Source organism: Vidua chalybeata, chromosome 5 (genome assembly GCF_026979565.1).
Source record: "Vidua chalybeata isolate OUT-0048 chromosome 5, bVidCha1 merged haplotype, whole genome shotgun sequence".
In the NCBI taxonomy this organism is placed as follows: domain Eukaryota; kingdom Metazoa; phylum Chordata; class Aves; order Passeriformes; family Viduidae; genus Vidua; species Vidua chalybeata.
The window spans coordinates 9,711,146-9,723,782 of record NC_071534.1 but is presented as its reverse complement, the minus strand read 5'-3'; the positions used below and the strand labels follow the sequence as shown (position 1 = coordinate 9,723,782).

At 43.6% G+C, this 12,637-nt stretch overlaps 1 protein-coding gene across 5 annotated transcripts in view; it reads left to right on the top strand.

Annotated features, from left to right (window-relative positions):
* SOX5 (SRY-box transcription factor 5) overlaps positions 1–5,921 on the top strand; it is a 285,498-nt gene extending 279,577 nt beyond the window's left edge. For all 5 annotated transcript variants that reach the window (XM_053942786.1, XM_053942785.1, XM_053942783.1 and 2 more), the window contains exon 15: positions 515–5,921. In XM_053942786.1, coding sequence (XP_053798761.1) covers positions 515–818 — 304 coding nt within the window. In that variant the 3' untranslated portion in view covers positions 819–5,921. The remainder of the gene's footprint in view (positions 1–514) is intronic.
* The last annotated feature ends 6,716 nt before the right edge of the window (positions 5,922–12,637 follow it).

Below are 12,637 nucleotides of genomic sequence, written 5' to 3'. Positions count from 1 at the left end.
CCCAAATGAATGTGGAGTAAGCATTGTCTCTGCTTTCTCCTCATCCAGTGGCATTTTCCTGCAGCACCTTCCCATCCCTGTGCAGTCTACCTAGACCTTGCTGCCTCTCTCCTATTGGCAATTTATGTCTAGTTACTGTGACTCTTATATCCAGTCCTGATAGCAGGTTGGATTTTTTAAAAGGAAGCTTTTCAGAGTATACAGGTTTTAAGTTGGACCACAGTTTGGCAGGCATGTTTATTTTTGGGTGGCACCAAGCTGATGCAGAAAAGACGTTTCCCTCACAAGCAGGCAAGCTGAAACTGTGTAGCTCAGGTATGGCTAGAGATGCTTCCAGAGGTGGGGTTTTCTTACCAGTGGAATTGACTTGGGTTTGTTTGTGAAGCATCACTCGGTGAGTTTCGAACGCTGGTGCAAGAATTCCTCTGCATGCCCAAGCATATGCGCTGTTGAGCTCACCCTCCTGGTGTTCCATGCAGCATTCCAACATCCTTCACTCTTTTCCTCCTGGCAGGCAACAGGCACAGCTGCCCATGGCCACGGCGGGCGTGGTGTACCCGGGAGCCATCGCCATGGCGGGAATGCCCTCCCCACACCTGCCCTCGGAGCACTCGAGCGTGTCCAGCAGCCCCGAGCCCGGCATGCCCGTCATCCAGAGCACTTACGGGGTCAAGGGCGAGGAGCCGCACATCAAGGAGGAGATGCAGCCCGACGACGCCAACGGGGAGATCTACGACGAGTACGACGAGGAGGAGGACGACCCCGATGCAGACTATGGCAGTGACAGTGAAAACCACATTGCGGGGCAGGCCAACTGATCGGGGTCCCCAAGGCTCGCCAACTGCAGGACTCCAAGGAGGAAAGAAAAAACAAATAAATAAATAAAGCCCCATCTGGTTTATCCTTGCCAGTGGCCAAGCACATTAACTTTCTCATACACTGACTGTTACTTTAACTGTTAGTCTTAACTAGTTGGGACATCAGCTGACTAATAGACATCAGCCTGCATCAGAAGAAAAAAGGCTCAGAAGAAAGGAAACAAAGACAACGACAACAACAACAGAATGATATAAGCTATGGGTAAAATAATGCCAGTAATTCAGCTGCTATACCCAAGCACTGAAGTCTTACCCGTTGACCTTTTATTATTATTATTTTTTTTTCAAATAAACTTTATGGCTGTTTGTTCTACAATGTTCTAGAAATTCTCACTCAGGTACACAGTGCCAACAAGTGGCTTGTGAATGTGTTTTGTTGTTTTGTGCTACAGTTTAAAGAGAAATAATTTTTTTTTTTTGGTAATGCACCTGACAGGAAAAAAAAAAAGATAAAATTCCTTTTAACCCCCTCTGTCTCTTCCTCCTCCTCCTCTTCTTCCTCTTCCTTCACCTTCTCCTCCTCCTCCCTGTCAAATCTGGGTCAGAAGTGTGTGTGTGTGCGTGCCTGTGCGCGTGGCTGGCAAGGAAGGAAGTGGGGAGTCTTTCTGTTAACCCCAACAAGCATTTCCTTTCAAGAGAGGACTTCTCTTCATCAGTTGCACACCATACTGAGTCTTTGAGCAAGTGCCAAATTTGTACTAAAGCGCTGAACTAGTCCAATTTGCTTTTTTTAGGTTGGTCTCTTCTTGTTTTGTTTTTCTTTGGCTTTTCATTTGCTTCTTGCTCTGTCTAAAGTTAGGACAGTGTTATATCTTAGACAATCCCTTGAAGAACCTGATATACCAGCAGCTGGTGAGATTAGACATATATTTTTGCTTTTGCTTTTTAAAGGAAACTGTAGGTGCTGTTCTCAGGTGAAAAAAAAGAGAGAGAGACATAAGAAATTTAGAGAAAAAATATTTTATGGTCTTGGATTTTCATGTATGCGTGTTTATGGTACTAATAAGAATAATCTTGGATTATTGTGAGCAAAAAGCATGTTCCAGAATGAAGTCCTGCACCCTCCAAGTGACTTGGTCTGTAAGAAACCTTTACTTTTAGTTTGCACTTCAAGTGGCAGCATAAACAACATAAAAGGCTTGTCCAAAATGTGGTTTGTTCTGCACGGGACACAGCAACTGGGAGTGTTACCACGCACTGAGCATAATTAAGTTACCAGTTACCACCAACCGGCCCCAGTTCTGATGAACTTGTATGTTCAGGGTGGTTGAGTACTGATTTCTGATTCAAAAGGCAATTTTTTTTTTTTTCCACTGACTTCTTTTTCTCCTGTGCACTGGCAGAAATTCTTCTTTTATCAGTGGGATGTTTGTGTGGGAAGGAAGGCTGGTAGCTCTGAGGAGATTTCCGTATTCCAAGTGGGGTTACAAGAATTTAGGCCGCTGCAGTGCTGAGTTTCCCTCCCTGCTGCCTCTCACCACTGAAAAATCATTCTCCTGTGCTAAACTATTTCCAGTCTTGTTGTAGAGCACTCACATTGCTTGGGCAGTTTTGTCTTCCTTGGGCAGCCACAGCCCAAGGTGTCTGGGAGCTGCTCTGTGCCCAGGAAGGGAAGGGAAGGTCTTGGCATCGTGCTGAGGCAGAAACCTTCCTCTGACTTGTTTCTTTAACTGGGGATTCCAGCTTTATGTTGCTTCCTTGTAAATTCCTACTCCCAGAGGGAGCTGCATTGCTGCTGTTATCACCTCTAACTTGTAAAGTTAGCCCCACACATCTTAGTGGCCCAAGCACTCACCAGAGCCCTGCTCACCACTGTTTGGCAGCCCTGATTTTGCAAACAGTCCCTCGATTAGGCAAATTCAGCCCTCGATGCCAGGTGCAGGACGATGAACAGGACAGGTAGGAAGGGGGGAATGCCTTTCTTTGCCTCTCGAAATCCCACTTCAAGTGTAACTTGACCTCTGCAGACCTCGTGCAAAGCAAAAAGCAAATGCCATTGAACACTTAGGACAATGCTCCAATGTTTGGGCACGTGACAGTTTTACCCTGCTACATCTCTTTTCTTTTTCTTACGTTTTCCCTGTTTCGATTTCCACCTCTGCTTTGAAAAATTCTTTTCCATTTTCTCTCTCTCAGAAGATTTGCTCTGAAATTATGCTTGGAGTAGCTGATCATATCCTCCGTGTCAGAGAGGGTTCTTTTTTGCTTGTATTTTATGACTGTGTTGGGGTTTTGGTTTTTTTTCAGTTGAACTGCCTCTTCTTGCTAGTGTTGAATGGTAATTATAATAATAATAATAATGGTCAGCTGTTCCCAGATTAGTAAATTATGTATAATTTATTTACACCCCCCCCCCTTTTTTAACTTTATTTTATTCTGTTCTAATTTGGCAGTGCAGCAAATGAAGCTGTTAGGCTATTTAAAATGGATACCCCTCCCCACCTTACCTTTTTATATATATATAAATATATATATATATACATATGAAAACAAATCGCTTCTTCTTCTGCTCACACCATTTCTCTTTCTTTTATTTTAATTTTGGCCCCAGCCATGTCAACTTCTGATGTTTATTATGATGGAGTGAATTAATGGGAGTGTTGTTTTCAATCTTAATTAACTTCTGCTCTCTCATCACTTATTTTAGTTATTTAATTACACCAGTCATCTAGAGCCAATTTTTTTGAAGCACTCTGTTTGGATAAGAAGGAAAAAAAATAGACAATTGTTTTTATATCATTATTATGTACAATGTGAAAACAGATATTTGCTCCTTTTTATTTTATTTTTTTTTTAACTTTTAAATTTGTTCCCTGTCTTTGTGAACAAATTACTTCTGACTCTTGTGGGTTCACCTCACATTTGCTGGATGCTTGATTTCCACCACAGTTGAGAGACTCTCTGGTTTAATTGTGTCACTTCGGGCGACCAGGATACTTTGTTTTAGCTCCAGGTAGGTGCCACGCTGCCAGGTGGGGTTGGAGCAAGCCTTGGGGTGGCAGGGGTCAGTGGGAAGGGGGCCCTTGGGCTTCAGTGGGGCCAAGTGACAGCCCTGAATTGCGTGGGAGAGGCTGCTGGGGGCAGCCTGGTGTCCATGGGCACCAGGGATGGGGTAGTGCCTGCTGTCCCCAGCCTGGTGTCCAGGGGCTCCAGGGGTGGGGCAGTGCCCTCCCCAGAGCCCCCAGCTCTCCCCACTGCCCCAGCCAGGGCTGACTTTGTCCCATGCATGTTCCCTGTGACAGGCTGTGGCAGACTGGCCCCCTCCTCCACTTTCAGGATGTTGAAACCCATGCAGAAATGTTTAAAAGGAAACAAAAAAAGAGGCCAAAAGATGAAAAAATAAAATTTTTAAAAATGGCTTTGGCGTTCCACACCAGCAAAATGCGTAATGCCCATGCTAATGTTTTCTTAGGTCCAAGGATGAGCACCCATGTATCCTTCAGCAGTAGAAGACCATGTTTGAAAATAGGGTACTGTTTGTCCCTCTTGAATTTTCTGGGGGGAAAAAAAAACCTAAAAAAAAAAATAGCAAAATATACATTTATAAAAAATTATCTTCTTCTTTATTTTTTTTCCCTGGGCTCTGTGCCCTGGAGCATGTAGAAAAACCAGGTTAGAAGAGATTAGGGTTTATTAACCTCGAAGCTCATTGAGGCCCTAATATCAAGGTGGCTCTGTCCCCCCCTTCCCTGGGGAGCTGCTTGGGGGGGTGTACAGGCCACCTCCTCCTGAATGGGGCAAGCCACCATGCATCTTAGGAGTTTGAGAAAGATCTCCAACAGTGGGGAAAGGGGGAAAAGAAAGCAAAAAAACTGAGGCACTTGCTTCTAAGCTCAATTAAATAACACAGAGTATATCCTTTTTTCCATTTATTCATGCCTTATATTAGTAAAATAGGATTTTTAAGTGCATTTAACATCTTTATCTAACCGTTCCGCTATATTAATCAGGCCCCCAGAAAAGAACACTAGCTATTATTATAGCATTTAATTAGTTTTGTAACCAAATCCTCTTATTATGAATGCATATGGAAGAAATTCTTTCTTCGAAGACATTATTTCAAAGATTTGGTTACTGCAGTAGACTGTCTTTAATTAAATCATTTTTTAGAAAGTAAATTGTCTTTAACCTTTTTACAGCACATTTTCAGAGCTTTTTCTTTTTAATCCAAAGAGATGAGCTGTTATTGTCCCCGAAGAAGCCTCTGACATCACATTTGTAACATCAAAAATAATTATACTCCATGGAAATGTAGGTCTTCCTGAGCAAGAATTCATCTGCTGTAAAGAAAGGCAGCTGTGTGGTATCTCGGACGTTTCAGGGCACAAGGTATGGGATAGGAAGTTTCTTTGTCTGACCACTTCTCGGTAGAACCATCCCTTCCATTTTGCAAATAACTAATTCACTAGATGTGGATTCAAGTGTATCCTCAATTCACAGGGCATGGGCTGTCTGTTTAGCTTGGTTTATATTTACATTTTTTCGACTTTATCTTAACTTGTCAGTTTCCCAGATTGAAGAACATGTCAAGTTCGTTTTTTCTACTGACTGATTTCTTTACTCCCCAGTGTTTTTTGTCACTGGTTTGCTGAAACAGTATTTATATAGCTCCATTGGCTCTAAAGCTCTTACTCCTTCTAACGTTTCGGATTTTACGAGTGAAATGAAAATAGAAAAGAAATAGAGACAATCAAATGCCTGGAGCTTAAAACAAAGTATGTGCAACCTACCATCTCACTTGAAATTTAATAAAAAAAATAATTATGTAAATATAACATAGAGTTATAGATTTATATTTTGTTCATAACACATAGTGTAATATAAGTTGTATATTTTCATGTTTTGGTTTTATGTTATCATTCATGCCACAATAAATGAAAAAAACCAGGAGTTGATGTACTCTTTAAAAAAAATACAATGTGGATTGCCACCATCCTGGGTTTTTGTTCTGGTTTTTGGGTTTTTTGTTTCTTTTTCATTCCCCTTTTTCAGTATTACTGCCCTGCAAGGCACCAATAAAACAGCAAATGTGTTCTTTACCTATCCTGTGGTCTGTTTCCCACTTCTTACAGCAAAGGCCATGCTAGCAAACTTTCCTGTCAGGACAACAAAACTGCTGGGCTCAAGCGGCAGAGAATGAGATTTAGATTCAGCTTACCAGTCTGCTCCAAGACTGGAGATTTTCATCAAATCACAGGAGAAGAAGATCAGCCCACCTTTCCAATGCTAGCATTAGCACAGAAGGAGCAGTCCCTGAGCAGTGTGGCCGCTGCAGTTTGCAGGACGATGAGCAGGTGGCCGGATGCAGAGGTTTGGCCCGTGCCCACCTTGCCAGGCTGAGTTCTCCTGCCACAGCCGTGTGTGCCCAGGGAAATACCCAATTATAAACACCAGTGACACCGAGCTACGGAAAAAATAGCTCTGCTCATAGTTAGTCAAAATGTCCCAACATGCTGCCTAAACAGTTCATGAAGTTTTGACAGCAGCATATGGCACAAAGTGGGATGAAATGAATTTGTACCTGTTTTTGACAGTAAGTTATTCTGATGGGTGCTTACTCTCAAGTGCCTACAGCTTGGCAGATGCCACTCTATGGTTCCAGATTTCCTAAAGGGAAAAGGCAATATTTGGGGAAGCAGGAGGTAGCTGGTGGAGATCCTTCGAACCTGTCCCCACTTCTTTGGTTTGCTAGGTTGTCCTCTGTGCTCTTCCCGTGAGTGAGGTGGCACCTGAAACTTCCCAGCAGCAAACCAGAGATCTGTCCTGGCAGCTCCCTGATACAGCCAAGAGCACCTACAGAGCACCTGTCCAGTGGAAGTGGAAATGGGCTTGAGAAGAACAATGTGATGGTGGCTCAGGCCAATAAAGGTCAGAATGGTTTGACTCCTCAAAATCCCTTTTTCTGGTACTGTCAGCAACATGTGATGCAGGGAGCCCCTCTCTGGTGCTCACATGGCACACACTGCCCACCTGGATCAGCAGGTGAGGTCTTTTCACCACCCTACACAGACATGGAGTGACTTAGAATTTTTTTTTTTTTTTTTTTTTTTTTTTTGGTGGGCCTGGTACCTGAGACAAGCAACAATGTTCCCTAAACCTGTGGTGGAAAAATGTCAAGGAGAATCTGAGACAATCTAAGCTGAAGGTACATCTAAACTGTAATATGTGTGGATAAGGCTGGGCTTTGCAAAACTAGTTAAACCATAAGTGTGCAGCTGAAGTGAAAAAAAAGTTCCTAGTGTCCTTAAGTGATACTGCCCAGCCTTGGGAGTGGTAACAATTCTCTCTGTAGACAAGTTGTGAGGGGGTTCTGGTTGGGGTTTTTTTTGTTGTTTTTTTTTTTTTTTTGTTTTTTTTTTTTTCCCCAAAAAACTTCTAAAACATTCCAGCACTTGCCTGTAGCAGGAAGGAAGAAAATGAGGATAATTATGACATTAAACTATTTTAAAAAGAAAGACGTGTGACAATTAGCGCATTCCTACCAAGAAAGGAACATAGCAGGCTCTGTGTGTGTAGGAAAGTGAAAAGACCCCCCGCAGAAGCCATGAAAGGTTATGGGAAGCGTATGTGCCTCACGAGGAAGCTCAGCACTGTGACTTTGGCACCAGTGAGAGAAGGGTGCAGGGGAGCTTGTCAATAAGCTCCCAGTTAATAAATATTCAGCAATACTGTAGGAAAGCAACGTGGGAGAAGAGCAGGCAGCGTCTGTCGGGCCAGCCAGTGGAAAACACATGCTGCAAAGGTACAGAAAATCCTTTGAACATATTTATCTGAGGAATCTGGTGCCTGAGACCAGGGAGAGGCTTGCAGGAGCTAATTTCAGTCCCTGGGATGCTCCGTGTGTGTCTGGTGGTGTTACAGTAGCACTTAGGCACTGCAGTCAGAGATTCTTGCGAGGTAACCACAAAGACAGGAAAAAGGAACGAGCGCTGTGGCATCCTTGGCCCAATTCAGGAAGGCTGGTGGTGTGGGCAGCCCTGTGAGCATCAGCTGTGCCCCAGCTGCACCACATCCCTGCAGGAGCAGCTGTGCAGGGCCCAGGGGTGGCAGCCTGCCCTCCCTGCTCTGGGATGGGTGAGCAGGGCACTGCAGCAGTTCCGTCAGTGTTCCTCTCTGGTAAGTAAATTTGATCTAAGTCCACGCAGGAGAAATCCTGCAGGTTCCCAGGTATGATTTGGAGCTGTTGCTGTCCAACTTTCAGTCGTGCAAGCACTGCATTCATCACTGCAGCCACAGCCTTCTGGCACTGCTCAGGTGGGTCGCAGGTTCCCACTGCCCACACACAGCTGTGGACCTCCCACCTTCCCTTACACCACATCTGGCCTGGCCACTTGGAAATGCAGCCTTGGGAGGCGGCTGGCTGCATCCAACACCCTGAGAGATCAGCCACTGCTTGGTGCTCTGGGGTTTTTGGTACTGGGTGCTTTTTTCTGCTGGCAAAGCAGCAGGTGTCTGTGGCCAGGGAAGCAGGGAGAGGACCACGTGCTCAGATGGAGCTGTCCTCCACCGCAGACAGATTCTGCTCGGAGCACTGGATGCCCCACACACTCAGCTGTCACCACCACCCAGCTCCCTAGGGCTGAGGAGGATGCGATGGGGGCTTCCCACCCACTAACCTGATCGGAGAGAACTGCTTGACATGAGATTAATAATTTCATTCAATTGATTTTGGGGTTGGTTATTTGCAGATTTACAGCAATTTACCTTTTTGGACGCTTCTAAACTTGCTGTCAGAGGCAGCATGGAATGTTACTTTGACCAAAATCAGGCATGCCTTTCACCCCTTCCTTGTGGAGGCCAAGCCTTTAGGAAGAGGCTAAAGCCACACCAAAATGCACCACTCCACAAAAACCTAAAATGCTTCAAGCAGGGAGACTTTCAGTAGAGCTGGGCCTAAAGGACAGTAGAATGGTACATACATCATTGAAAACCTAATTACAAGCAGGAATCTGAGGGCTAGGGCACACTCTGCCAGCCCTGTGTGGCAATTCAAGTTTGAATGGCTTTTTGAGGGAAGTTAGGCTTGGTTTGAATCTCAGCTGTGTGTTTAGTCTCAGCAGCGTCAGGAGGGAGGGAGGAGGGCTGGTAATGTGTGTACTGTGTGCCCCCTAATGTGTGTAAACTGAGGCATGGGCATGGCTGGAGCCATGAGAAGGACCCATTTTAGTGCAGGTGATCACCCCTGGAAAATGCTGCTGGTGTTTCAGGCAGCAGCACCGCTGCTGCAGGGCTGGGTGGGTGTCAGCCCAGCTGATGGAGCTGCACAGGGCTGGGTGGGGCTGCCTGAGGACAGGGCTGAAGCTAAGCCCTGCACAGCCCCTCCTGTGCCCCCCTAGGAGCATCCCCACACAGGGATTTGTGTCAGTTTAACTTCACATTATCAGCACAACTTCCACAGGCACTGAATGCCTAACCCACCAAGGATAAATCAATGCCTCCCCTTGTATTTAACAGAGATACGACTTAAATACAGTAAGTAAATCAAAGTAATTATTTAAAATTAAAATGATTTAAGAGAGTTAATCTGGGAGAATGGCAGGGTGGTTACAGAAGCGGCTGAGATGCAGGACTTCAGCAGCTATTCCTGACTCTGTCAGGGACTTGCTCTACAACTTCAGGAAAATTACTCAGCCCATCTCTAAGACTGCTATAATAATGCCTACTTCAAAGGGGTGTTATGAGGTTTAATTCATTAATGCCTGCAAAGCACTTTGAGATCTTTGGATTAAAGGCACTACAGTGCAAAGTATTATTAGCTACAGGAAAAGCTCTCAGACAAGCATGGCATTAAATGTCTGTAGTTAAAAAAAAATAGGAAGAAAAAAACTCCAAAGATGAGCAAATGGTGGGTGGTTTGGGTTTGTTTTTTTCTCTGTGGCCAGGTTTCCATTAGTCAGATCTGTGCTTTGCTAAACTGAGGCTGGGGATGGTACAGCTCAGGTTCTGATTTTGTTGTTACTTCTAGAACTCCCATATTTTTAACACAACTGTTTGGATTTGGGGCTTCTTTTAGGGGCTTCATTTTATCAAAATCCAGCTTTTGTGCATCAAAAGCCTATTCAACTTCCCTCTAAGGATATATTTACCCACTGAGTTAAACAAGAAGAAAATAATTTTCCTTTGTATTGACAACTGAAGGGGTTTTTTAATTCAGTTTGTGCATTTACTTTCCCAATGAAAAGTCTATTCCATTTGATTTTAAAGGGCTAAGATTTTCAATACTGGTAATTATCTGGAATCCAGAGGGATTTTTTTATCACAAAACAGGGTCTTTTTAATTATCTCTAGTGGAGCTGATCCACCTACTGTGAGTGTAATTGCAAACAGACAAATTGGGATTGACACCCAGAAATGGACTAAATGGAGGAATTTTTTTTAGTGACTGCCTTGCTCCCAAGTATTAATTTATTTCTGATGTTAAGTTTCAAGAGCAAACAGCCAAAGGTAGCAGGTTGTTTCTGTAGGTCCAGATTTAAATCTTGTCTAATCTTCTCATTCACTTGGTGCCTGTGCATCAGAGTCCCACAGGGCAGGGATCAGCAGGATTTCTCTCATCAAAACCAGGCAGCAAAGGTGAGGATACAAGAAAGGTTCCCAAAACAATGTGCTGAGGAACACTCTTAAAGCTGTCACATCCACCTTGTTACCCGAATTCATCCAGACCTTACTTAGTTTTCTTTTCTTTATACTTCTGAAACCTTTCAAGTGGAACTTATTGGCTTAAAAATAAATATAACCAACATCCCACCCTCGCCCCCCTTAATGAAAAGAAAGAACACAACAGCTTATAATGTTCTTTTTTTTTTTTTAAAAAAAAAAAAAAGCATTTCTGACTACAGTGAGGGAAACCTTTTAACTTCACTTTGTTTCCTGGTCCCATTGAAAGAGAAGACAGAGGAAGCGAAGTAAAAGTGATTCTGGCTCCCAGAGATGCTTTGTTTCTCTTCTGATAGAATCTGAAACTTCATGTAGGTGGTGGGTAGAGCCATTGTAACCTGCTTTCTTCTGACTGAATGAGGCAGGTCAAGATATTATCGTATCAAGGAAGAAGAAATTACATGGGCATTCCCCCCAGACAATAAAGACGGTTCTGACAGCATGATCAAAACAACTGGATAACTTTTTTCTTTTCTTACAGACACACCAATGTTTAAATGACAGCTGAAAGCAGATGATGGACTAAACACATTATTCTCTGTTCCATGTACTTTTTTATAATAGAAGTATATCTTGAAGACTATATTCAAGTTGATCAAATAATAAGTCAATTTGTCAATAAAACAGATTAGGCAACCTGTCTGCTGAGATGATATCTGTCAAACAACATATTTTTGTTAACACAATTTGGAAGCAAATGCCTTCACAAAATACAATGCATAAAAAACCCGCAATGCCACTTTGAAGTTTATTGAAACAGAGTTCTGCCTTGTTTCAGTTACAGGCATTTAGACTTTCTTAAAGTTTTAGTAGCTAGCTAACAAGCCACAGTTTGGAAAAGGCTAGAAGCAAGTGTTACTGGCCTGGTGGGCACTGTCTGCTGCCAGGATTTGGATTTATTCCCAAGTCTCTTGGCAATGTCCACTCTGTGGGCACAAGCCACCATCAATGGGGTTGGTGCAGGGGTATTTCCATTTGTCCACTCGCTTTTTCTGCATTCCCCCCCCCCCCCCCCCCCATTTTTCCCTGCTGTTGCTCACTGCTGAGACATGTTCAGCATCTGATGTGCCTTGTCACACGCTCAGGCAGGATGCTCTGACATGTTGTGTATGCTGAGGCAAAGCATCCCTGGGAGATGCTGGGCCCTGATCTGGGCTCAGCAGCAGGGGGGATCTCTCAGTTTGCCCTGCGTGACAAAGAACATGACACAAAGCACTAAAAAGGAAGCACTGACATGCACAAGTGCACAGAGTGATCAAACAGAGTAATGTGGAGATAAAGCACATAAAGACACGTGCCTGAAAATACATATTGGTGACTCTGAGAGAGCCTGAGCTGTCCAATTTAAGGTAAAATCATGGCCCAGAAAAGGCTAGAAAACTTTCATTCTGAGCATGGGGAAACTTAGATTAGCCAGTCTCAGATGTTAGTGGGTTTGCCACTAACATAATTGCTTTGAATTTCAAAGCAGGTGGTTTAGTTTGTGGGGTTTTCTCCCACTCCCTCCCTGTGCTAATGCCATGGAAAATGGGGCTGGTTCAGAAACTCGGATTCTTCTTTCCCAGCTGGGGGGAAACTTGTCATGTGTACTAATAGGCTGATAGTTCAGATAGAACTGGTTTGGGTTTGATTCATGTTTTGTTGGTTTTTTGGGTTTTTTTTAACAGAACTTGGGAAGTATTTTGTTGCTCAACTATCTGATGCAAAGGCTGAGGGAAACTGAAGCTACTCCGAAGTGTGAACAGGCTGTAACAGGAGGATCAGCTGTGCTGCCTGAAAACCAAGCAAACAAACAAAAGGAAGGATTAAATCCTGACAGAGATTTAAGGACTTTCCCACCCAAGCTTGCCTCTACAGATTCAGGCTGCTGTTAAGAATTAATGAACTAATTTGCTATTGCTCTCAATATTGCATCAACACCTCATGGTACAGAAGAGCTTCCATTCAGAAAAATCTTTCCAAAATCCCCAAATGTGGAAAGTATATTCTGAAAGGTACAGATTAAAAAATAATAAAACTCTGCAGAAAATGCTTAAAGGCAGCAGTGGAAAGAGATGGGTATTAGAAAAAAAGAAGTCCAAAAACCCTTGTCAAAAAATTAT